The sequence below is a fragment of the Podospora pseudoanserina genome, chromosome 1, assembly GCF_035222485.1.
Source record: "Podospora pseudoanserina strain CBS 124.78 chromosome 1, whole genome shotgun sequence".
Lineage (NCBI taxonomy): Eukaryota > Fungi > Ascomycota > Sordariomycetes > Sordariales > Podosporaceae > Podospora > Podospora pseudoanserina.
In genome coordinates this window covers 8251700-8275459 of record NC_085920.1, presented here as the reverse complement: position 1 = coordinate 8275459, position 23760 = coordinate 8251700, and the positions used below count along the sequence as shown (strand labels likewise).

At 52.9% G+C, this 23760-nt stretch overlaps 6 protein-coding genes across 6 annotated transcripts; 3 read left to right on the top strand and 3 right to left on the bottom strand.

Annotated features, from left to right (window-relative positions):
* Nucleotides 1-2007: 2007 nt before the first annotated feature.
* Nucleotides 2008-5367, bottom strand: QC764_123090 (uncharacterized protein; the record flags this gene model as incomplete). Its single annotated transcript, XM_062943543.1, has 1 exon — nt 2008-5367. One exon carries the CDS (start codon nt 5365-5367, stop codon nt 2008-2010), a length of 3360 nt encoding a protein of 1119 aa, XP_062806678.1.
* Nucleotides 5368-6549: 1182 nt separating this feature from the next.
* On the bottom strand, nt 6550-8256 carry QC764_123080 (uncharacterized protein; the record flags this gene model as incomplete). Its single annotated transcript, XM_062943542.1, has 1 exon — nt 6550-8256. One exon carries the CDS (start codon nt 8254-8256, stop codon nt 6550-6552), a length of 1707 nt encoding a protein of 568 aa, XP_062806677.1.
* Nucleotides 8257-9931: 1675 nt separating this feature from the next.
* PHM7 (phosphate metabolism protein 7) lies at nt 9932-13932 on the top strand. Its single transcript, XM_062943541.1, has 5 exons — nt 9932-10317; nt 10535-10765; nt 10831-12195; nt 12256-12654; nt 12711-13932. Exons 2-5 carry the CDS (start codon nt 10705-10707, stop codon nt 13532-13534), a joined length of 2649 nt encoding a protein of 882 aa, XP_062806676.1. The 5' UTR covers nt 9932-10317; nt 10535-10704; the 3' UTR covers nt 13535-13932.
* A 685-nt stretch (nt 13933-14617) lies between these two features.
* QC764_123060 (uncharacterized protein) lies at nt 14618-17531 on the top strand. The gene is made up of 8 exons (XM_062943540.1): nt 14618-14665; nt 14742-15158; nt 15215-15245; nt 15301-15692; nt 15744-16021; nt 16071-16284; nt 16340-17124; nt 17185-17531. Exons 2-8 carry the CDS (start codon nt 14978-14980, stop codon nt 17365-17367), a joined length of 2064 nt encoding a protein of 687 aa, XP_062806675.1. The 5' UTR covers nt 14618-14665; nt 14742-14977; the 3' UTR covers nt 17368-17531.
* Nucleotides 17532-17602: 71 nt separating this feature from the next.
* On the bottom strand, nt 17603-21837 carry QC764_123050 (uncharacterized protein). The gene is made up of 2 exons (XM_062943539.1): nt 19749-21837; nt 17603-19698 (listed from the first exon to the last, which is right to left on the bottom strand). The coding sequence occupies exons 1-2, from the start codon at nt 19985-19987 to the stop codon at nt 18102-18104; spliced, it is 1836 nt and encodes a 611-aa protein (XP_062806674.1). The 5' UTR covers nt 19988-21837; the 3' UTR covers nt 17603-18101.
* QC764_123040 (uncharacterized protein) lies at nt 21819-23740 on the top strand. Its single transcript, XM_062943538.1, has 3 exons — nt 21819-22675; nt 22734-23353; nt 23408-23740. Exons 1-3 carry the CDS (start codon nt 22657-22659, stop codon nt 23639-23641), a joined length of 873 nt encoding a protein of 290 aa, XP_062806673.1. The 5' UTR covers nt 21819-22656; the 3' UTR covers nt 23642-23740.
* The last annotated feature ends 20 nt before the right edge of the window (nt 23741-23760 follow it).

Below are 23760 nucleotides of genomic sequence, written 5' to 3'. Positions count from 1 at the left end.
TGACTCAGCTGCTTCCATCTTCAGGTGAGGACACCTGAACGGTTGGCTGATGCCACCCTCACGAACCTGCAAAGACGATTCGTATACGACACCCTGCTCGAGGCCGGCTTTGGTCAGAGATAGGAGACATTTGTCCAGTGGAAAACGGTGGTTGTCAACCCAACGGCAGCGACCAGCCCTTGGAGATCTTCCCGCAGCGTAGGATGGGGTCACCAGAAACGGCACCACAGATTATGCAGCAAAAGTCCATGTGAATCGATGCCCTCGTATTGCCGACTGCGCCCCTCAAGACGAGACGACACGCGTCCGCCCCTATAAAAGCCATTGTCAGCCAAGACAATACAGAGAAGTTGTGGTTATGGCTACTCGTACTCCATGAATGTTCCCAACATGTTCGTCAGCATCCTGTCCTCCCAAGACAGAAGAAGCGTTCAACATTGAAACCATCAACCGCACGCGGGGGTCACTACACTACCCGCATCAACGCCCAGCCTCCACCCCGCGATGTTACCTGTGCAAAGGCAGTGTAGCATCCAGGCTACAGGTGGGAAAAGACCTCCGGGATCGAATTGTTCTTTCTGCATCGTTGTATGTCAGTCTTGGTCCTGCGGCTCAACCAGGTTTTACCGGCCGCAATACCAGCGATAAACACAAACCTGAGGGGCGAGATAACATTGATGATGCGGCCGTTACTAACTGGTTGTTGTGGGGGAACGGAACAGCTCATTGTTTACCCTCTTTTCCATCCTGTGCGCGCATTCTGTCCAACCAAATTCTGGACGCTCAGGAAAACATTGTCTCGAACCTGTCGTGGTTGCTGTCACGCAAGACCCTTCGGCGCTGCCACAACAGCAAGCAGGCCACAGTCAAAACTTCCGTAGCGTCCTGCCCCCAAGGCGTCACAAGGCAAACCGTCGTGAACGGTCTCTTCTTTCTCGTCTATCACTTTCTCTTTGTTTGTTTGTCTCGATCATTTACTCAAGGGTGGGCGAGCTGCTTACCGACAAATTCACCGCCTGTCTATCTTGCCCAGCCTGCGGGCGGGATCCAGCAAGAAACACTGCTGTGTGTGTGCGAGATGTTGTCTCATCTGGTGACGATTTTGCTCATGATGGCGGTGAGTCCCACAGCTAGCAGAAATGCGGGGGGGGAAGAACACTGCACTCTGGCCCTGTCTGAACAGATGTCGCGATCTGCCTTTGGGAAAAAGCTTCCTTGGTGGGATCTGCATGAACCGAATTCATCAGCGCTGCTTTTTTTTCATCTTTGCCAGTCCGCGCCAGTCAAGAGGCTCGCTCGTTTTCGGAATGGCCAAATTCTCGTGAGAGTTGACGATTTCCCGGCTGAGGCCGGGCTAGCTCTTTTACTCTTTAGCAGATCTTAGCATTGTCGATCGGTTTGTCTTGGCGGGGAGCGTGGCTGGACGGTTGATGATCTGATTGGCGATGTGATATCGTGAGGTGCCGGGTCAGCGAAGCCGGTGTGCCTAGGCTGGTCGGCACGGTGTTATCGCGGCTGAGATCATCAGATCTCGGGTGTGAGATGAGGGTGGGTGAGAATCGTGTTTTCAGGCAGCGCTGTCACCTTTCGAGGAGCTGTTTCTGAGGTATGCCTCTGAGGGCTCACGATCTGCCTGCCACGATAGCTGGTATCCACGGGGGTATATATGAGGGTGGCAGAGATGCAATATATCGAGAACACGATTAATGAGCTGTATCAACGTCCCAGAAAGCCCTTTCCACACATTATCATCTTTTCACCTGTTATTCTCGCAGCTATCTATAGATCTTGGTCAATTACAAGGTACCTTTGCTTTCTTCTCTCAAACGAATGCTTCCAAAGACTACTGCTACACCTCGTATCGCACTGCCGAGTCCATCCACCACCAATTACAAAAACGATAACCCAAAAATAACCCCGTATAAACGCCTTTTGACCGTTCCAAAACGAGCGAGCACTATCCAGGTGCTTAGTTCATGACCAGTATCAAAGCAGTCGAAGTATCTATCACCCCTTTTTGGGCGTCACCTCGTCCTCTTCACCCCCTCTCAGCGAGCTTCTCGAGCTCTTCGTTTCGATGCTCTCCACCATCTCCAATACCCTGGACCTCGACTTCTTGGGTCGCATGACTCTCTCTGGTGTCATGGTAGTGGGACTCAGGCTCACCCCAGGGTTCACCTCCAACCTCTCATACCTAACCGCCTCGGCAGTGTGCAACCCCTCGGTCTTGATCTCCGCCTGGCGCAAAGACGTGGAAGGTGATATCCCCATCGTATGCGTGGTCGTGATACTGCCCGCGACTGACTCCCTCTTCCTGTCTCTCTCCTCGTCTTCCTCGCCCTCTGGTGGCCGTAACAGCTCAATCTCGGGCAGCTTGCCCTTCCCCTTGTCCTGCTCTGTCGGAGCAGGCGGTCCATTCGTATCCCAAGTATCATAGTACCGGGCGTCAAACTCCCTATCCCCCTCCCTCACCACCTCCCCCACCTCCCCTTCCTGCTCAATCTCCGCATTCACCACCCTCAACCTCTCCTTTGGGACAGTAAACATAACCTGCACCAACCTCTGCTCCACCGCCCGCTCAACATCCCACTCCCCGTCCTGCGTCTCTTCCCCACCCCAGCTCTGCCGGTTCTGCTTCCGTCTTTGCAGCGTCCCCTGCCTCCGAACCAACCCGCCATCCACCCCCGTGCCGGCCTCCAGCTGCCCTCCCGGGCTGCTCAGATCCTCTCTGCTCCCCCCCGTCGCCGACGACTCCGGCGTTCCCTTCTCAAACACCCGCCTTATGCTCCCCAACCACGACCTCCGCTGCGGAGCTTTTGATTTCGAAGGACTCCCGGGCACGTAAACATAATCGGCATCCTCCTCGTCTTTGTACCCGTCATAATTGTAAATCTCATACCCGCCCTGCCCGTCATCATACGTCTCAGCCTGCCGACCGCCGTGCAGCAGCCCCGGGCCTTCGCTCTGCAGAACAGGAAAACTAGACCTCGCGGTGCTAAACGTCGGTGCAGAGGAGGAGCTGCCTCCACTGCCACTGCTGGATGGCTTGGCCTCCCCAGCGGCCGTGGCAACCCTCAATTGCTGTCTCTCCGCACCAGGAACAAACGAGAATGCGCTCGCTTCAGAAAGGTTACTTCCTGTCCGTTCCTCAACCAAGAGAGTAGGCGTATCGGGTCCTCTGGTTGGTGACCGGGTGCCAGTAACGCTATTCTGACGGCCCAGATACAACCTCGGGGGCGTCTTTGCCGCGATGGACTTGCTTCTCCCGATTCTAGCGGCGAGTACTGCGTCGGCGACATCAACGTCGTTTTGCCAGTTTTGCACCTCTGGATCTTGAGGTTGCGGAGGTGGTGCTGGTGCTGGTGGTTTGCGCTCGGGGCTGGAGCCGCCGCTTCGGGAGCTGATGCTCGGTGGGGGGAAGAGGCCGCCGATGGGGGTGGTGGCTGCTGTCGGCGTCAAGAACGGGTCGTCATCCTCGGACGAGTCCCGTGGCTTTTCTGGGCTCGCACGGCCAAGGTTACGGTGCCGGGGTTGCTGGCCGAGGTCGCCCTCGTCGTCCTCGTCGGCTTCGTAAATCGGCGAGATGAGATTTGACCGGCCTGCTCCTCCTCCGGGCCCAAATTCGTACGATGTCGACTTGTTTGTCGGCTGGTATAAACCTCTCGCGTTCTTCGCCGAGGGTGGTGGTGGTGGCATATACAAAGAGCCCCCGGTCTTTCTGACTCCACCTCGCAAACCCTCGTAAGCTAGTGACTTTCGCCCTTGAGAATAGGGGTCGCCGCCGCCAATGTACCATTCCCTAGCCGAAGCCGCAGTCCAAGGGAGCATCAACCCGTGCTCCCGCTCAAGCATCTCGTCGTCATTATCATCCGACGTAATCCCCCTCGGGAGGGAACCATTGATACCCTGTGACAAATCCCGGAGGGCATCGTTTCGAGAGCGAGTTTGCTGTTGGCGCCGACGCCAAAAAATGAACCCAGCCACCGAAAACAAGACCAGAAACCCAACACCCAGTCCAACACCAAGACCAATCTGCGTCTTCTTGGTCTCGTCACCCCCTTCTCCCTGGCCGTCGTCGCCCGATCCGCTCCCCTCGCTTCCCTCACCCCCCTGCCCACTCCCCGCCGAACTCGAACTCGGGTTTGGAAGTACATACTCATCAACCCACTCCATCCTCTTCAAATCCAAAAACCTCAACCCCTCCCCATCCCCGTCCTGTCTCTTTCTCTTCATCTCATCCCCACCGATCCTCCAGCCCCCATAAACAACCATAACATCCCCCGGCAGCACCGCAGCCCCATGCCCGTATCTCCCTTCCCCCTCGCCACTTCCTTTTACTCCCTCTCCATCCGCCCATGCCCAATCCCCCAACCCCCCCAACCCCATATCGACCACCACCACCTCCGGCTCCGCCCTCTGCCCCGTATCCCCCACCCACCCTCCATAAATCACCAGCTTCGTCCCATCCTCACTCAAAACAGTAGTGTGCCCGCTCCGACTGTCCACTTTCTTGTCTCCGTGAATAGGGATAAAACTCCACGTTTCTTCAGGCAGTGACCAGACTGCAGCGGTGCTCATGTTGATAAATGCTTGTTGGGTGTGTCCACCAAGCAAAACCCAGCCGTTTTGCTGGGTCAGGGCTCGTTCTCCAGACGCGGTGGTCCGGTTGGAGAGGGAGGGCTGCAGGGCGGTGAGGGTGAACCCCGCGTTTGGGATGGGGGGGCCGGGGGAGGAGAGGTATTCCCCTTCTTGGGAGGAGGTGGAGGAGGTGGTTGAGGGGGCTGAAAGGGGGAGGCGGAACATGGAGTTGGAGTAGATGGCCGAGGATTGCTGGCTGTCGTAAGGGATGGGGTCGGAGAGGTTGGTGAAGGGACACATACCCCCGTACAGGTAAAGGGTCGGCGGGGAGACAGCAGGAGCCAGCTGGAGGGAAAAGGAGATTGTACTTCCCAGGTGGAAGGGCGCAAGAGAGGGTTGGGGGTGGGGGTGCCATCGGGGAGGGGTTGATGATGCTGAGTCTGGGGACCATGTCCAGAGGGAGCCATCGGACTGGGAGGAGCAGTCGCCGGCGAAAATACCCAAGGTGCCGTTGGCGAAGATAGTCGGCGTGAAGGCGCCGGTGATGGGGGGGGTGGATAACACTGTTGTGGTGAGAGATGAAAGGTTCAGTGACAAGAGCTCGACGGCGCTATCGTCTCCGGTGGGCGTGAAGATGTAAGCTGCGCCGATGGGATGCCCATTCTTGTCTGGTGGTGGGAGAAGAATCGTTGTTGGAATGTATGGAAGCTGCGCCGAAGCCAGCGTGGAAAATACGAGTGCTGTTGCCGTCCATCTTGTCCTGGACCCCAGGCGGCGAGGTCCCGCCATTGTGGTCGCCCCCCGAATGTCGCACCACAGGAATGTTGGTGTTTAACTCAGGGACAGCCCGTCGCAAGCCTCAATCCAACTCCTCCTCACAAACACTGCATTGTTCTCTGCCGTCTTCGAGATGCTTGTCCTTACTGGGTCCAATATCGAATCCAAACAAACACTAACCCCACCGCGCCCGCTGTTGCATCCGATCTTCGATCTAGTTCGCCTGTGGAGTTGACGAGCGTGTCCTGTATAGACCAGGGTTGATGGTTGTATGTTATATATTTGCCGTCGCAAACCTCAGAAGAAAATCGGAACCAGGTCTTGGTGAGCCGGCGCGAACTCTTGTTTTGCTATCCTTTCTCTTCCGTCTTTCCCGCCACGTCAAAAAAGAGAAGGCGCCAGCCTGGTCAGTCGCAAAAAAGAGGTTCCACCAAAAACCATTCCAAGAAGATGGCAGGAAATATCCACTCTTGCTACTCAGCTCCGGCTCCGAAAACTGCTTCAGCAAGAAATCGAGATGGCTGGAGAAATGGAGTCTTTTTCTTCTTGTTGTTCCCCAGAGCAATCCAGACCCTTGAATCGACAGAAAGCAAAAAAAAAGAAAAATGAGGGGAAAGGAGGGGAAAGTCAACAAACTGCCGTTTTCGCCATCATCCCGCGCTAACACTGATATGGAACAGGGGCTCAGGCTATCTGTTCAATTCAGCGTGCACCTGCAAAATGACCATCCCAAGAGCTTGTGTCTGGTCAAGAAAGACCTGTCTCTGATCACGATTGGTCAATTCCCCTCAGTCCGTTTCTCTTTTGGGGGTCCCGGTGGGAAGCTGTGCCGCTGGTGCATGCACGGTCAGCCATCATCCTCACAGAGTCGAAGTCGTTGCCATGGCGACTATCATCCCGTCACACACATAGGTATGCCGAGGGCTGTCACACACACACACACACACACACACACACACACACACACACACACACACACACACACACACACCCACAATGGACCCGTGTATCCGTAAAAGTCTCACATTGTATTAAAACGAGCAAGAGACACGTCTTGCGATGTGCTGTCGGCAATTCAAGCTACAACAGTACCACCACAGGTGAAATTGAAAATACAAGGCATCACATTTTCTAGAAGAACAGAAGCCAAAAGGAAGCTCCCTCAAGATTTCACTCCCAAAACGAGCACTCGGCTCACAGAATCCCGCCATCTCCCTCTTTCTCTTTCTCAAGCTGACTATCGTCTTGTCCAATCAGCGTTGCCGACATGTCCGCGATCGTGTCTTCTTGATCATCCGCCGGCTTTTGCGTCGAGAGGCTCTTGACATATTCATCCCACGCAAAGCAAGTCTGCTTATACTTCTCAGCCTCGGCCTTGGCTGCCGCGACGTCAGCCCTGGCCTTTTGGGCCTCCTCCTTGCTCTTGTTCGCCTGGTCGCGCGCATTCTTGAGCTGGTCCTTGAGCTGTTCGATGTTCTCCTGGTTCTTGAAGAGCTTGTTGATCTTGACCCTGTCCTTGGCATCCACGGTGCTCATGAGCTCATCGCGCACCTTGGCGAGCCTCTTGTGCTCGGCGATGAACGTCTTGAGCTCCCTCTCCATCTTTTCGTTTTCGGCCTTGAGCCGGTGGACGTCGATGGCGTCCTGCTCCGCCTTGGCAATGCGCTCCGTGTACCGCTTCTCCAACACCGTCACGCGGGCCGGGTCCGTCGGCGCGATGGCCTGCACAACCGTAGGCTGGGACTCGAGCAGTCTCGTGTGCGCCGTGGCGGGGTGGACATCGTGCGCGGGAATCACGAAGAGGGTATTCCTGCCCTGCCCGGCCAGACGGTAGAATCGCGACGGGATGTCGACGTAGACGATGCCCTGGGTGTACAACTCCGTACCCTCGCTCGACACTATGGCGACCTCACCCACCGCTCCGTTTGACTTGTTGATGGTGTCCTGCGCTTGCAGGAGGGTCTCCTGCTTGTCGAGGATCGAGTGGAGGTACTGGAAGATGTCGTCACCGGCATTGACAAGCACGTACTTGTCTTGTGGATAGACGATGGAGCGTCCCTCACTCGCGCCAGTAGGGCCAACAACAGAAAGGTGCTGACTCGGGATTAGGGCTTCGCCCGCCAGGGCGTCAAGAGCATTGTTGTATGACCTCTCGAGCTCGTGCATCCGACCAACGAGATGCTGCGTATACGCCAGCCACTGACCTAGGAGGGTATTGCGAGCATGGTTGAGGTTCTCCCTGCCCTCCTGGTCCGTCGGCAAGATGCTGAGCAGCCCGCCGGTGGTGCTGAACTCGTGGTCCAGTCTTTCCAAGCAGGCGTTGGCGTGCAGAACGAGGTTCTGATGGGTGGCATACGGCTTTAGGTTCTCCCCGGGGTTCCTCGGCTTGGGGGCATCGGCAAAGGGGCAATGATACGAGACGCCTTTGAGTTCATCGCGGGCGCGCACCTCGTTCAAGAGGGCCGTCAGGGGAATCTGATGATTTGCATCGTCGTTGGTGTAGGGGGTGCTCAAGTCGGAGAGAAAGTCAAACGCGTCATTGAGATTGGCTCTGAGGGTAAGAGGATCACTCTTGTCGGTGCTGCCAGCTCCAGCCCTGCGGAGGCTGCCGTCTCCAATCTCGGAGATGCCAATTGTCGGGTTCAGTTGCTGGATGAGGATGCACAGTGACTGAGCATGCTGCTTGAGGGCGAGAAGTGTTGGAGCAATTCCCTCGGTGGACAGATAACCACAGTTGACGTGACGGAGCAGACCCTGACTGACCGTCTGCGCATAGATTCGCGAGTACTCGGAGTAGTAAGGCAGGGAAAAATCGGTAGCCTTGATGTAGCCGTCTTGTTCTCCATAGGGGTCGTCCTCGTGCTCTGCCGTATGGGCGTAGACTGCCGGTGCGGATCCCATGGTGTCCGATGTCTGCTCAGGTTGATGTGGTATGTGTTTGGCAATTGCTCACGGACTGTCAGACTTCTCGAGTATGCGAGATCAACCTGATGAAATCGTGGTTTGTTGATTATGTACCGTGGGTGAGTTTAGAGGCCCCATTGTCCTTTGTCTGGAACACGGTGTTGGGAATGCCGGAATGCCCGGAAGCAAGCAAGAGCATTGTGTTCAGCACTCGTTGCAAGACCACGACAAAGAAATTTCTCTATCCGGTCAAGACCATGGACGGAAACAGGAAACTCGAAGTGCCATTGTCTCCTAAACTACAAAGTGCAAGCCAAAGCTTCACCGTTCGGTCTCGAAACTAGATGGAGCTGGTTGACGCTCAGTTGTTTTCGACATTGAGAGGCCCGAGTTTATTCTGCACCTGCCTTGTCTTGCCCATCTCTGAGTTCAAAATAGTGTCAAACTTCTCAAGAGTTCACTTGGCCCCGGCTAGTTTGGGATTTGACCTGTTGTTCTTGACGGGTTTAATAAGCAAGAGCCACGAATTGATGCGGGGCCTGGTTGGATTGTGGTTGGGTTTTGCCTGAACATGCTGGAGTAGGGGTCCTCTGAGGCCAACGCAGCCCCGTGAACCCACGCCGTAGGGACCCCCAGCTTGGGTGAAAATCTGGGGAAGCGCTGCATTGCAGCGCATGCCGGGAGTCTTCTCGGCCGGAGCGCAACGCCTTATCTTGGGTGTGGTTGCTTGACGACTTGACAAGTTGTGTGTTCCAGACCGCGGAAAAGACCGACGCACAACACAACATAGCTGAAGGCCACAATTGGTGGCTTGAAAAGGTGGTGCTTTTCTGGTCGCAAAATGTCAAGTGTCGCGTGTTGACGTCGCACAAAAGGGAGGCCGGACGCTGGGCAAGGGTCTCTGTCGCTCCAACCGGGAAGAAACCCCTGCTCAATCACCGATCTGCGTGACGGAGGAGGGTCCTCTGCCGCAGCCCACCTCGATCGTCACCTGGTTTTTTTTCGTCCGCTCCAACGATGCGGTTGCTCCGCTAGGCGATGAGCTCACACATGGCAAAGTCAAAGTAAAAGAGTTGGAAGAAAGACAGAAAGAAAAGCGTTCCTAACAGTTCTCGTGGGCTGACGTTGGACGTAATTAGCACAAAGAGACACCAAACGTCAGTGCCCTTCTTTGTACCTTGAATGTGTGACGCGGTGGCACTTCCAGCACTGCTCGACACCACGAGCTGAAGAAAAGCGGGCCACTTCACCCTGCAGCAGGACAGCCCAGTCCAGACCGACTGCTGAGCTGTCCATTTCTGTCACTCTGGTCTAGCGCTAACAGCCATACACGGTAAATCATTTGAGACATGCTGGTGATTGCTGGTGGTTGGTGACCTCTTTTTTGGCTCTTTTTGGTGATGGGCTGCACTGGCTTGGGTGATGGCTATGCTTGGCTGGTGACGACGGGAAGCCGACACGATCGATCGGAAAAGGCAGACTGAGGTGTGTTTTACATGTAGCATATGCAGACCGTGGAGACTTACAATGGTGAGCTCCAATACCGAGAACAGGAAATGAGATGTTCTTTTACGAAGTTGTATGGCAGCGATGACCGCAGCCAAGCACAGGGCAACAAGTGGGAGAGGCTGAATCGAGGTTTCGTGGAGGTGGGGCAGCGTCGCAGTTGGAGCAGAGCGATTGCCGTGACCCTGGCCGACCCTGCTGAAAGGTGCATGGGCCTAATGAAAATGCAACGTCTGGATTGGCAACGACTTGCGTCATTGGATTCAGTGTCCCCGATGCAAAGAACACAAAGCTAGATTTGGTGGTGCAGACAACGATGAGTTGCCAAAAGTCGGAGACAAGGCCGAAGTGGCTGTCCATTCCGTAGTTGATAAAAAGCCCGTTGGCTCCCCCGTTGACGGCGGCCGCCTCCAGCGGTCCAGCCGTTCCAGCGTGTGTTTGATACACCAAATATCGTCCAATCCCAGAAGGGAGTAGCTTCACGACCCAAGCTCCCAGACCCAGTCCAGTAATTTGACGCCGTCGTGCCTTCCCCTGCAAAACCACGAAATTGTAAGGGCCCTCCTCCAGCCTGCATCCCTGCGCCGTTTCCCTTCACCTGCTCTCCCGTCCACTCGTTCCACTCCGTCGGCGCACAAGCTTTGGGCGCGTCCAAGGAGCTCTCTCCTCCATTTACCCTTCCGCACCGCCCAGCCCGTCAATTTTCTTCCGTTTCCCGAGGATCTCTGATCTGTGATATGTGATCTGTGATCTGACACGCTCCTTTCAGGCCTTCCGGTTCGTTTCCCTCTCACGGGGAGGGCGACTCGACTCTATTTCCTAGAGACATCAACATTTACGACGGCATTGACGACGGTTCACGAACCTCTTCAGGCATAATTGCCAGCTACTAACCCTACTCCTAAGCGCGCAGACGCTGAATTCTGCAATACCGCCATCATGAGCAACAACAACAATACTTCCAGCACTGGAGAAACGGCGGAAAGCTCCTCGCTTTCGGGTAAGCTTTGCTCCTGAGGATGGTTTGGGCACAACGCAGTTGCAGTACTGACACACTTGACAAAGCATTGGTTTCGACCCTCGCCCCTGTCGCCGTCATCTCTGGGGCTTATCTCGCCGTCTTTCTGATACTGAGACGTAGCAAGAGACGCTACTACGCACCGCGAACCTACTTGGGGAGCTTGAGAGAGAGCGAAAGATCGCCCCCCCTTCCCAATGGGCTGTTCAACTGGATAGGAAGCTTCTGGAGGATCCCCGACATCTACGCCCTCCAGCACCAATCTCTCGATGCCTACCTCTACATTCGGTACCTGCAGATGGCGCTTGTTCTCTGCTTCGTTGGCTGCATCATCACCTGGCCCGTTCTCTTCCCCATCAATGCTACCGGTGGCGGTGGTCAGAAGGAGCTCGACATACTTTCCTATTCCAATGTTAACCCGGACACCCACAAGAACCGCTATTTTGCCCACGTCTTCGTGAGCTGGGCTTACTTTGGCTTCGTCATGTATCTGATCATGCGAGAGTGCATCTTCTACATTAACTTGCGCCAGGCCTTCTTGCTCAGCCCCTTTTATTCGGAGCGCATTTCGTCTCGCACCGTCTTGTTCACCTGCGTCCCGGACAATTACCTAAACGAAGCAAAGCTGCGCCAAGTGTTTGGCCAAAATGCCAAGAATATCTGGATCACAGCTCGCACCGACGAGGTGGATGACTTGGTGAAGGAGCGCGACAAGGTTGCCATGAAGCTGGAGAAGGCCGAGATCAAGTTGATCAAGCTTGCGAACAAGGCCCGCCAGAAGGCCATCAAGAACGGCGCCAATGCGTCCGAAGCTGACAAGCAAGCGATCACGGGTGATGCCGAGTCTGGAAGCATTGCGGCCCGATGGCTGTCGGCCAAGTCTCGGCCGACACACCGAACCGGTCCTCTTGGTCTGATTGGAAAGAAGGTGGACACGATCAACTGGTGCCGCGCCGAGCTGGAGCGCCTCATCCCGGAGGCGGAAGCTGTCCAAGCCAAGTACCGCAGCGGCGCTTTCAAGAACATTCCGGGTGTCTTCATCGAGTTCACGTCGCAGCAGGCCGCCGAAGCTGCCGCTCAGATGCTGGCCCATCACCAAGGTCTTCACATGTCGAACCGTGTCGTTGGTATTCGCCCGAGCGAGGTGATCTGGAAGTCTTTGGCTGTTCCGTGGTGGCAGCTTGTGATTCGGCGTTACATTGTATTGGCCTTCATCGCTGCTTTGATCATCTTTTGGGCCATCCCTGTTGCTGTTGTCGGTGCTATCAGCAACATCAACTATCTCGCAACGGAGTATTCTTGGCTGTCGTGGCTCACCGATATTCCCAAGGTCATCCTGGGCGTTATCACTGGCCTTTTGCCATCTGTGGCCCTTGCTATCCTCATGTCGTTGGTGCCCATCATCATGCGCCGTAAGTAGACCGACCATCAGCTCCTGTGCAGCGTCCCAATTAAACTAACGAGTCTTGTAGTTTGTGCGAAATTGGCCGGCGAGCCATCAATTTCCGGCGTTGAGTTGTTCACCCAAAACGCATATTTCGCCTTCCAGGTCATCCAGGTCTTTTTGGTCACCACCTTGTCGTCATCGGCTCCTGCCGTCATTGAACAGATCATCAACGCCCCCAATGAGACACCGAGAATCCTGGCTCAGGGCTTGCCTAAAGCATCCAACTTTTACATCACATATTTCATCGTCCAGGGCTTGACCATTGCCACTAGCGTGCTCACCCAGGTCGTCGGGTTCTTCATCTTCACAGTTCTCTACAAGTTCCTGGCGAACACACCCCGCGCCCTCTACCAGAAGTGGTCTAACTTGAGCGCCATTTCATGGGGCAGCACCATGCCGGTCTACACCAACATTGTGGTTATCGGTATGTCCGCACTTTTGTCCCGCTTTTTCAATGCTGTCGCTAACTACAATACGTAGCCATTACTTACTCGTGCATTGCTCCTCTTATGTTGGGCTGGGCTACCATCGCAATGTTCCTCTTCTACTTCGCTTGGAGATACAATGTTTTCTTTGTCACTGATACCCAGATCGACACCCGTGGTCTGATCTATCCTAAGGCGCTCAAGCAGCTCTTCGTCGGAGTCTACCTCGGCGAGATTTGCATGCTCGGACTGTTCATCGCAGGAACGGCTCCTGGTCCGGTCATTCTCATGGTGATCTTCATCATCTTCACCGTTCTGTTCCATTACAGCCTCAACACCGCTCTTGACCCTCTCCTCTACAATATGCCCATGTCGCTGCTCGCTGAGGAGGAATCAGTCCGCCTCCTTGACGGCGAAGCTGGCGCAAGTCACAGCAACGGAAATGACAAGTTCGTCGATGAGCATGACCTCAATGGCGATGGTATTGTGGAGAGTGCCGAAGAGCAAGTTGCTCATTCCCGGGCGGCCCGAAAGGCGGCGGCTGCTCATAGCAAGGGCAACTTCCTCACTCGGTTCCTGAAGCCCTGGATTTACTCCGATTACGCCACACTGCGCAACCTTGTGCCCCGCCACGTGTCGTTGCCACAGTATACCCCCGAAATCATCGAGAATGCATACAACCCCCCCAGTGTCACCTCCCAGGCCCCTCTGCTCTGGATTCCCGCCGACCCGGCGGGAGTTTCCAAGCAGGAGATTGCCCACACCAGCAAGATCATTCCTATCACTGATGAAGGGTGCATTCTGAACGAGAAGGGCAAGCTGGAGTGGGACGAGGAAGGAACCAGGCCGCCTGTGTGGGAGGAGAAGATTCTTTACTAATTTGACTGAGCGTATGCATATCTGATCTGCATAGCATGGCTTCGGGCATTTGGCTTTTGTTGTCAGACTGAGAGAAAGATATATGATACCGGCAGGGAGAGAGAGCAAGAGGGAGAGAGGCGAGAAAAAAGGTTGTAGTAATGGATATGCGCAGATACCCCCCCTTCCTTCCAAGCCACACTTTTGATGGATGGATAATTTGATGTTTTGTGTTTTCAGCTCTTAGGCTGAGCACGTAGTTTTATGACACTTCTTCTTTTTTATGGACCTCTGTTTTCTTTGTTCTACTTGTATGAACAAGTGTGAAGAGTGATAGGAAACTTTTCGTTGTAGGGAGTTGATGAATGCTATTTTGTTTTACTTGTTATTTTAACTTGTTGATTGAGGTCGGAGAGGGGTGGTTGATGATGTCGCACTTGAAATTCTTCAAGAAAAACGACATCAGCTGCTCCTTTTGTGCTTCGATCAGCATACGGTGCATAGAATCCCCTTGATATGTTGTTAGTGTCAAGTGTTTTCTTTTTGGCAAGTTGATGATTCCGCTCGGTCGATCTCTATCACGCAGCAATACCAACTAGTTTTATTTTAGTATTGTAGTTTCAGCCGTGGTATCATATCATAAATCACCACTTCCCCTGGATTACAGCATATCTGTGTTGAGTTCGTCTCATCTAATTCTAATCCCAGTCCAAGTGTTGGCGAGAAGATCAAAGAAATGTTCTGCGTGGCAACAGTCGGGACAGTGACATCGACATCCAGATTTGCCTGCCCGCACGTTGCATGTGGGTGACGGAAACGCCAGGGGCCGCAATGACAAACAACGGCTCCAGATCCACACGTTACCTCCAGGCTCCGATCCGTGAGCGAGACTCGTGCGAATAAAACAGTGAGTAAAGACGAGGAGTGGAGCATGAGGCCACAGTTTCGGCCCATCGGTGTTCAGATGGGGGGTTAAGTGTGGTTGATATTGGGAAGGAGCTTCGATGGTGGGAAGGAGCCATGAACATATGGCCATGGTTCTGCTACCATGTGATGAGGCTCTGGCCCCGAAGGCTGCCAAACCTTTTCGCCCGTTAGGTCAAGCAATGAAAGTCGAGGAAAAGAATGTGCGATGTGGGGAACTGGGAGCAAGTGAGTTCTGTATCGACCTGAGAGGAGGGCTGTGTTTATGAATATCTCGTGAGCATGCTTTGACATCCACATCAAGTCGCTCCATCCCAGATATGCTCACTCGCCGACACTGTCCCCTTTTCTCATCGCCCAGCGACCTCATCGTTTTATTTTCATGTCAAGCGGAGCAGCATCACACACCTACCCACCGACACCCATACAAGTCATGAGTTTTCAGCGTTTGTAGGGATTAACTACTAGCGAACCAATCTTTTGTCAAACAGCATTTCTTGACGATATTTTGCACTTCATCCATTGGTTCAGTCGTTCGAGATGGATTTGACTGCATTTTTAGTCGCTATTTTTTTTTCAGCGTGCCTACAGGCTGTGGATGGGCTTCTCGTCCCAGCCAACAAGTTCATCGATCTCGCGCTCCCTTCCTACGACTACATTGTTGTCGGTGGCGGTGTTTCCGGCCTCGTTATAGCCAATCGACTCACGGAGAACAAAAATGGTAGGCTCCTATCTGATTCATACGCATCCTCTTGTTTGACTGACATGAAGGCATAGTGACTGTTCTTGTTCTCGAGGCTGGCGACTTGTTAGTAAACACCCAGCAGCAGTTCAGTTAGATATCTGCTAACGCACAACTACAGAGACTCAGGCCCGGACCTCGTCACTATCCCCGGACTTGTCGGCCACGGTTTCATTCCGTCTCAGAACTGGAACATCACCACCGCACCACAGGAATCCTTAGACAACCGTACTCGGGACTACGGCCAGGGTCATGTTGTTGGAGGTGGTAGCATCCTCAATGGTCTCGTCATGACCCGCGGAGCCAGGTACGATTATGATGCCTGGCGTACACTGGGGAATCCCGGCTGGAGTTGGCACGGAATGCTTCGTTACTTCAAAAAGAGCGAGAACTTTACTGCCTGTGTGGCTCCAGAAGACAGTCAAAATCTTCATATTCGACCACATATGAAAGTTCACGGCCAGAAAGGTCCCTTGCAAGTAGGCTACCCGAGATTCTTTTACAATTCATCTCGTATGTCACCCCCTTTTTTCCATGGCAGGGTCTCACGCTGACCACTCCAAGGTAACTTCCTCGAGGGCATCTCTGAGCTCGGGATCCCGCTCCTTCCCGACATCAATACCGGTATTGCAGCAGGCGCTTCGGTTGCCCCAGCTACTATCAACGATCGTAACCAGTCACGAGCGGACAGCCGAAGGGCGTATCTGGACAGTGTCCTAAGTCGCCCAAACCTGCATCTGGCGACCCAGCAGACCGTCACTCGCGTCCTCTTCGGGACTGAGGCTGTTGATGAAGACTCCGAACGGCCTGCTAAGGGTCTCAAGAGAGCATTTGGGGTTGAGGTGAGCGGCTTTAGTGATTCTGAACTAGGATTTAGAACTAACAAAGCAGTTCGCAACATCGTTTGACTCCCCACGGAAGAGAATGGCATGCAATAGGGAGGTGATCCTAGCAGCGGGGGCTATCATTTCACCATCGTTGCTGCAAGTGTCTGGCATAGGTCCAGCCTCCATTCTGGATGAACTGGGTGTACCTGTTCAGATCGACCTGCCGGGGGTTGGCCAGAACCTCCAAGATCACGCAATGGTCGGCGCGTTTTATAACTGTGAGTGACTATCCGAGGTTCTCCACTTCTCAGATAAGTAGCTGATGATTGTTAGACACTCGTTTTGGAATGTTTACGGCGAACAACCTCACTGGCAGTATTCTTGAGGAAGTTGAGAGCCAATACTTTGCCAATCGAACAGGTCCCCTGACGCACCCACTAATCTCAACTCTCGCGTTTGCCTCTCTCCGACATCTCGACACGAACTGGGAAACCCTCTTATCGAACATACCTAGTTCCGAACCCGAGTCCCACCTCCCTCCTGGACCAGGTCAACACCCCACGATCCTGGAAGGCTATGCCCGTCAACAACACCTCCTTACCTCCCTCCTCGCCCGCTCAAGTGTGGGTGCGCTCGAGGTGATGGCAGACAGCATCGGTACTTTAACAGCAGCAGTTCAGCATCCTTTGAGCAGAGGTTTTGTCCGGGCATTGTCAGCCGACCTCCTCGCCAACGGCTCCGTGGCCCGAAATATTCTTCTCGACCCGCGCTATTGTTCACACCCATTCGACTGCGACATCATTGTGCGCGGTCTCAAGCTTAATAATCAGTTAGTCAAGACAAAGGCCATGCAGCAGCTCGTCCCTCAGCCCGCGTACCCCTGGGATGATCTTACCAGCCAGAATGATACAGCTCTGTTGGAGGCAGTCCACTCCAAGCTGCAAACCGAGTTTCATCCTGCCGGATCAACATCGATGATGCCTCTGGAGTTTGGGGGAGTCGTGAGCCCGCGGTTGATGGTGTACGGGACATCGAACTTGAGGGTTATCGATGCTGGTATTATACCTTTGTTACCGGCTGCTCACATCCAGGCAGCTGTGTATGCTATCGCTGAAAAGGTTTGTCAACCTGATCCCCACAATCCCCTAGCGTTTCCACGACACTAACAGCGGATCCAGGCAGCAGATATCATCAAACAAGACAGCAGCACCATGAGCGGCTCGGACCCCAACGATGGTGATGTAACACCGCCACCAAACCCCTTTACGAATGGTCCTCCAGGCCTTGGACCTGGTATCGCGGAGGGTCCCGGAATTTCAGGGCGCGTAAATGATGACCATGGTCGTCCCTACCACTGCTGAGAGGCATGCATACCACTCAACTTTTCATGAGCTTTGCTTCATTTGTTTTGTTGCATTTTTTGTGCTCATCGATTTGTCATTATCAAGGACGTGTACAATACTACACACGGGATAGTTTGGTAGCAAAGTACATGTTTTGAGAATCAGAAAGATATCTCCCCAGGATTATTTCGCGCATTCTGGGATTGAACATGTCGTGTCAAACAAGTAAAGGATACCACGTCAAGTGTCAGACACGTGAAAGGGCGGACAAAACTTATCGGCGTTGCTGCGAGAATTTCGTCGTCAAGCCGAGTATTCAGAAACCCCGAGGGCGTGTAAACACCACAAGGATTGCCGGTAAAGACACCGTGAGACAGTCCGGAACCTCTTGTGAATACGTGCCTTGCTACCTATTCTATATCGTGTATCTATGGGCATGAGAAAGTTGTCCAGGTTTTTCACGTACAAGTCGTTGGAGGGGAAAAGGAAAAACAGAGAGCAAGTGTCAAAGATGAAACCGAAAGAAAGAAAAATAGTCATTCTAGTATAGCGTATAGAGTAGGAAAAGACAACATAAGGGAGGAAACAAGAAAGGTAAACAAAACGAAATGAAACCCCTGATCCAAACTACGCGCTGGCTACCTTAAATCAAATGTGGAATGAGAAACGCGCCCAGAAAAAACTTGAGTCTATATAACGAGAGAACCGAGAGAAAACAACAGTGCCCAGGACGTGAAAGGGAGGGAGCGTTTTTAGTCAAGAATAATATCTTCATTATCCCCCTCGGCAGAAGCGTCGCTCGCCTGGCCGGTGGGATTTCCGTTTGTGGCGGGTGACTGGCTACTGCTAGTAGCAGAAGGCGAATGCGATCGAGATACTGAGCGTGATCTGGCCCCCCTTGGCGCCGGGTGGCCGTGCAGCAGATGAAGCACAGGTTGGCTATGTTGAGAGGCACTCCGGTCGTAAAGCTCCCAGCTCGCAGTCAAAGGTACAATCACCGTTGCTCTAGGTTCCAAGTCGGGAAGAATTTCCACGCCAAGATTCTGTGCCAATTCCTTGCGGAGGAGGTTGAGTTCGCGGATGTTGACTTCCTCGGGCTGCTTCCTCGAAAGGTTCTCAAGCATGATCTCCACGTTCATTGAGTTTGCCTTGTCGAGGAACCGGTCAATTAGACCTGTCTTTTCCTGGTCAAGGTTTGACTGTTCCGCAAGACTCTTGACTTTTTGGGCGCCTCTCAAAGCCCACTCCTTCAGTGGCAAGGGATTTCGGGGAGGTTCCAAGGATGGCGCTTCATCGACTATCAGGCCGACCACGATGCCGAGAAGCTCGGTGTAAACACTTGCAAACTGGGCATGTGCCTTGTCGCTTGCAATGTTGTCTAGAGCCGTCGTTGTTTGCTCCCGAATCATAATCTGTTTTTGAAGAGCACACAAAAGAGTGCAGAAAATCCTGTTGGCCCTGGTGGTCTTGTTGTCGAGTCTCAGGGGAGGAAACTCGCCATTTGAGAGCTCGGAAACACAAAAGTCCAGAGTTTTCAGCACGAGTTCCCATTCCAGCCGAGGATCAACGCTGGAGTCCTTGATTGCGGGTTGGGTGTTCTTGAACTGCTTCAGGAGCCCCCCAACGTCAATGGGAATTTCGTCCACGGCTGTCGGCTCATTGTACCTCTCCAACGCATAGCTGAAGATTTTGTACATGAGAAGGTCGAAACGGTACTTTCTAGGCGTCAGTGTCTGCAGCTTTTCGTGGCCTGCCTCGTCTGCTTCGACGGTGGTTTTGTTGATGATCTCGACAATCTGTATAATCGAGCTTTCAGAATTCTCCGAATCATAGGTCCTCGAGGTGAGAATGCGAAAGAGAACACTTTCCCAGGTGTTGTCATCAGTATCTGCCCACCTCTCGTACAAAAGGTCATTCTGCTCCAGCATTTGACGGGCAGCTTTTGCGTCGGCCTCGGTTTGTATGATGCAGATGCAGTCAATGACATATCGTCGTAAAAGCTGTCGTCTGATCTCCTGATCAGTAAAGTCGCCATGGCCTGCCGTGATAACCCTGTAAAGCTCCGCTTTGATGGCGAACGCGTTATTCAAATCACCGAGGTACAGGAGGCCGTCTGAGAGAATGTGGGATGCAGCCAGTTGCTCAGACGAGTAACGTGAGAAATCCAAAGCTGGCCTTGTCATGGGTGAAGGGGGATGAAGGGCAACAGACGAAAGGTCGGGTGAGGCTGGGTTCTGCCTCGAAAGGGGGGTGTTTGGCGATGGCTCATCCACGACCTGAGGCTGTCCTGCCTTGTATTTGCTGATATTCCATTTTTGTTTGCCCAAACGGTGAACATATTGACGCCGACTAGTTGAAACCGTTAGAATATTAGTTGAACAGGGGCAGAAATGACCCACGATGCTTTGAAGTTGTGGTTTTTTTCCATAAACGTTCTGGTTTTATCGAGCGTCGACGCTCTGTACATGGGGACGATAACATCTTTATGCTGCTCCCAGAGTTCATCATCTATGCGTTTTGCGTGCTCTCTTTCGGGGGGGACGAAATTATCTCTCTCGGGCATCCTGGCGTGTATTCGTCTTGAAACTCGAGACTGGTGCTTGGATCGAGACACTGACTGTCCTACTTTGACTGTCATCGGAAGAGATTTGATGATTCCAAGCAGTTGACTCTTATTCCTAATATACCCAATGCCATCGTGCCTGGCCGAAGACAAGCGAACTCCATCTTCTTAAGGCAAATGGAAATTGAAGCTCAGGTCGGTTCGCGGACGACCAAAGGAGAACTGGAAATTGTGCCTTGCGCCTCGCAAGGCGTCCAAGTCAACCCAATAAGCCGTATCTGAAAGACGCATGCTTGGCTCTCATAAACGGTGAACAGTAGGATGCGGCCAATAGGAGCGAGTCGTATCATGCTGGACGCGACGATTCACTAATGCATATGCATACTGAGGTGTGCGCTGAGCCGCTTTGCCCGTCAACCCCAGGAAATAAATGTTTTGATACTGAAATGGAATTCCAGAATTCCAAAGCTGACCGCCACTGTTTCGCCATTTGTGGGCTAATATGCTGTGTATCAAATTGGGCGGTGACGAAAAAGGTGATGTTTTGAACTGCCTCCTATGTCAGTGTTGGAAAAGGAGTCCAAGAAAGAGATTCAAGTACGGTGCCTGCCCAAAGTAAGGCAGCCTGGACGGAATGAGAGGCAGTAAAGATTGTCCCCAACATTTTTCCCTGTGTTTTCACCATGGGTCTATCTTCAGACTCGGCCGTTGATCTCCTAGAGATTGGGGCTTGGATCACAGATGGTATCCCGAGCACATTTCGAAAGAAAAAACTCGAGCTCAAAGCACCATCGGCAGTCGTTTCCGCCGAATCTCAAGAAGACCAGCCGAACTCGCACACGAACGAACCGTCAAAGAAGCCCACACCGATGGTACCCGGTAGAGGACTTCCAGAACATCTACCAGAGATCAAGCTGGGAAAGCACAACCACGCAAGGGAAAAGCGGCCCACGACTCGAAGAAAGTATACTGGCTTCCCGCCGGGCTGTGAAAACAAAGCTGGCAGTTACGGAAAAGGGAACTGGAATGGGCGAAGCAACCGGCAATCTTTGAGTCCTCGAAGATACTCATGTTATTCGAGGTGAGACCCCTTCAGCCATCACGGACTGCCGTTGCTAACTGATGACAGAGGTAATACGCCTGGCAGGGCATCGGCTTCTGAGAGCAGCAGGTGTGGTGTGTAGGGAATGTATGTGTGCAGGTCGATGTATCGTGTAATTTCAAAGAAAAAACAGCTTGGTGCCCACAAGAATGTAGTGTACAATTAAGAGACCCGGAATCCACTTGGACCTAGAACATCATGCTGACAGTAGCGTTGCAACTGTAGTGATGGCACCTGAAAGGTGCAGGGAGTCCCTCACCAACCAGATGATGTGATGCCAGGTGGGGCTACCAAAGCCGGGCGACGAGATCATGCAAGCCACCTGCAATCCACCAGCCTCTTGACACTTGACGTGGCTGCTTAACTTTCAATGCCCAAAGGGTCCAATATGCCATCTCGAATCTGCCTTCCCGGTCGATATCGATGCGGTGTGCAGAATGCCATGAATTGGAAATGTACAATCTCTCCATCTAATGACAATAGCTCAATTAGGAAAGTGAACTTTTGACAGTCTGGACAAAACTAGGTCCTGTTGTGGTAGTGTACATGACATGACTGACGGGATTCCCAAACTCACCATGTCTCACCAAGCTGAACTGGATTTCCCGTCATCTCCAAGTTCAGGCAGGCCTCGTGATCCCTAATGGTGTTTGGAGATCGGCGATGTCACCTGCAGTGGTGGTCGGTCTTGAATTGCCCCGCACTTTTTTGTAAGGTAGGTCCGATATGACATCTGGCTGACAATGAAGCTTGTAGCTTAGATGGTTCGACTGTCGAGGAAGCCTTGGACTGGTTGGTTTGGGCTGAAAATGAGCGATACCAGAATGCTTGAGGTCCACAATCCTCATGTGTTTTTCTCGAAGCCAACACGAGGCGGAATTTGGCCTGGCCATCGAGGTTCACAACAGTCAAAAGTGGAACGATTCAAAGTGAACTGTGGAGGGGTATGATGTAATTGATTGAAATTAATGGCCAATCATATCATCGCTGGCCCGCAGCATCCTTCCTGTCCTGCATCTCGAATTCGCAACTTCATTGCTGGACTTCATGTTGGATACTGAGCAACTCTGCATTTATTGTCCATATTTCAGCCATATCGGGGGGATCAAAAATGAATTTCTCTCCTCTGTTCCATCGCTATTTTGGCATTAGGAGCACCAAACTTGGGGGAGTCTTGCCTCAAACAGATCATCTGTCATAAACAAAACCAATGACGCAGTTGTCAAGGTGACCGGTTCTTCAACGGCAGGTAACAGGTAACGCATCCCATGTAGGCAAAGTAACACACCTTCATCCAATCCATCGACGCAAGACCGCTGCTTCAAACAGATGGGGTGGCAACTTGGAGCTCAATAAGGCCAATCGGCTGGTTTTTGTTCAACCAGGAAATCTGCAATTACCTGCCTCGTGCATCCCAACGTGCTTTGCTTCCCCGCAACATCCGCAATACTGAAACCAGAAGTAAAAGGCAGCCACTGACGGGCAGTTTCCCGAGCATTCCATCCCGTCTCCTCCACTGCTGATAGGAAATCCTTCCTTGAACACAAAACACCGACCTTCCTACCATTGCTTCTTGACAACCCGACAATCCAGCAAGTCATCAACTTCTCGAAGTCCTGGCAATACACGCTGAACCGGCAAAATGGATCGCTTCCACCAAAGTACGCTTCGCATCCCACATCCCGATCTCAGGATCAATACTAACCATCGTGACCGCAGTTAACCCGTTCGCCAAGCGTGACTCCCACACTACAACCTCCATCACGACCTACAAGGTCCTCTCACTTCTCACCTGGCTCTTGTCCGTCGTCACCACCGTTTACTACGATACCCATGCGCCTACCGACGGAAAATATCTTGGGGGTAGCATTTGGCACCAGAACTATCACCACTACTCTGGCTTCACCCAAAATGCAGTCATTACCTCCATCTACTTTGTCGTCATGTTTATCCTCCAGTTGATCTATACCTCTCACCTCTTCTCCTCTGATGCCACAACCGTCAACGCCGCGGCTTCCGTCGGCAGCCATTTCATTCTCAACAACCTCCTCCATTTCGCCTGGGTTATGCTCTTTGTCCGGTCGCACTTTGTCTGGTCTGAGATCATCTTGATTATCAACTTCTTCAACCTGTCAAGCTTGTACTTCCGTCATGCGACTTACACCAAGCTTATCCACGCAGGAGCTGTGAGCTGGCCCTTGGCCTGGACGTTTGTGGCGATCTACTGGAATGGAGCGATCATGGTTCCCCACCAGCACAGTCTTGTTGCCAGGATCTTTGCCAATGTCTTTATTTGGAGCTTGTTGGGCTATGGCTTGTTCTTCATCTTTTTATACAAGGTATTTTCTTCCATCAGACAAAGGAGAATACGGCGCGGTGCTAATAGAACATAGGACTACACCATGGGGTTTGCTCTCAGTGTCTTGTCAGCTTCCCTGGGCGTCGCGCAGTTTTTCAGACAGATCATTGCGTTCCAGTGGATCTTTGCATTCACCATCATGTCGGTGCTGTTTGTGGCCACTGTGTTGGTTGCCGTGCCGGCTTGGACTGGGCGGGAAGACTTCTTCGGCAATAGGAGAGAGCCTGTTGGAGATGCTGAGAGAGCGCCTCTGTTGGCTGACAATTAGGGGTTTTTGAAGAGGGTGAGGTACAGATTGAGTGAGAGCTGGACATGGATATGGAGTCGTCCATAAAGGACGAACGGTATTTTAGTAATATGGAATGGTTCAGGAGGCGGGGGTGGGGG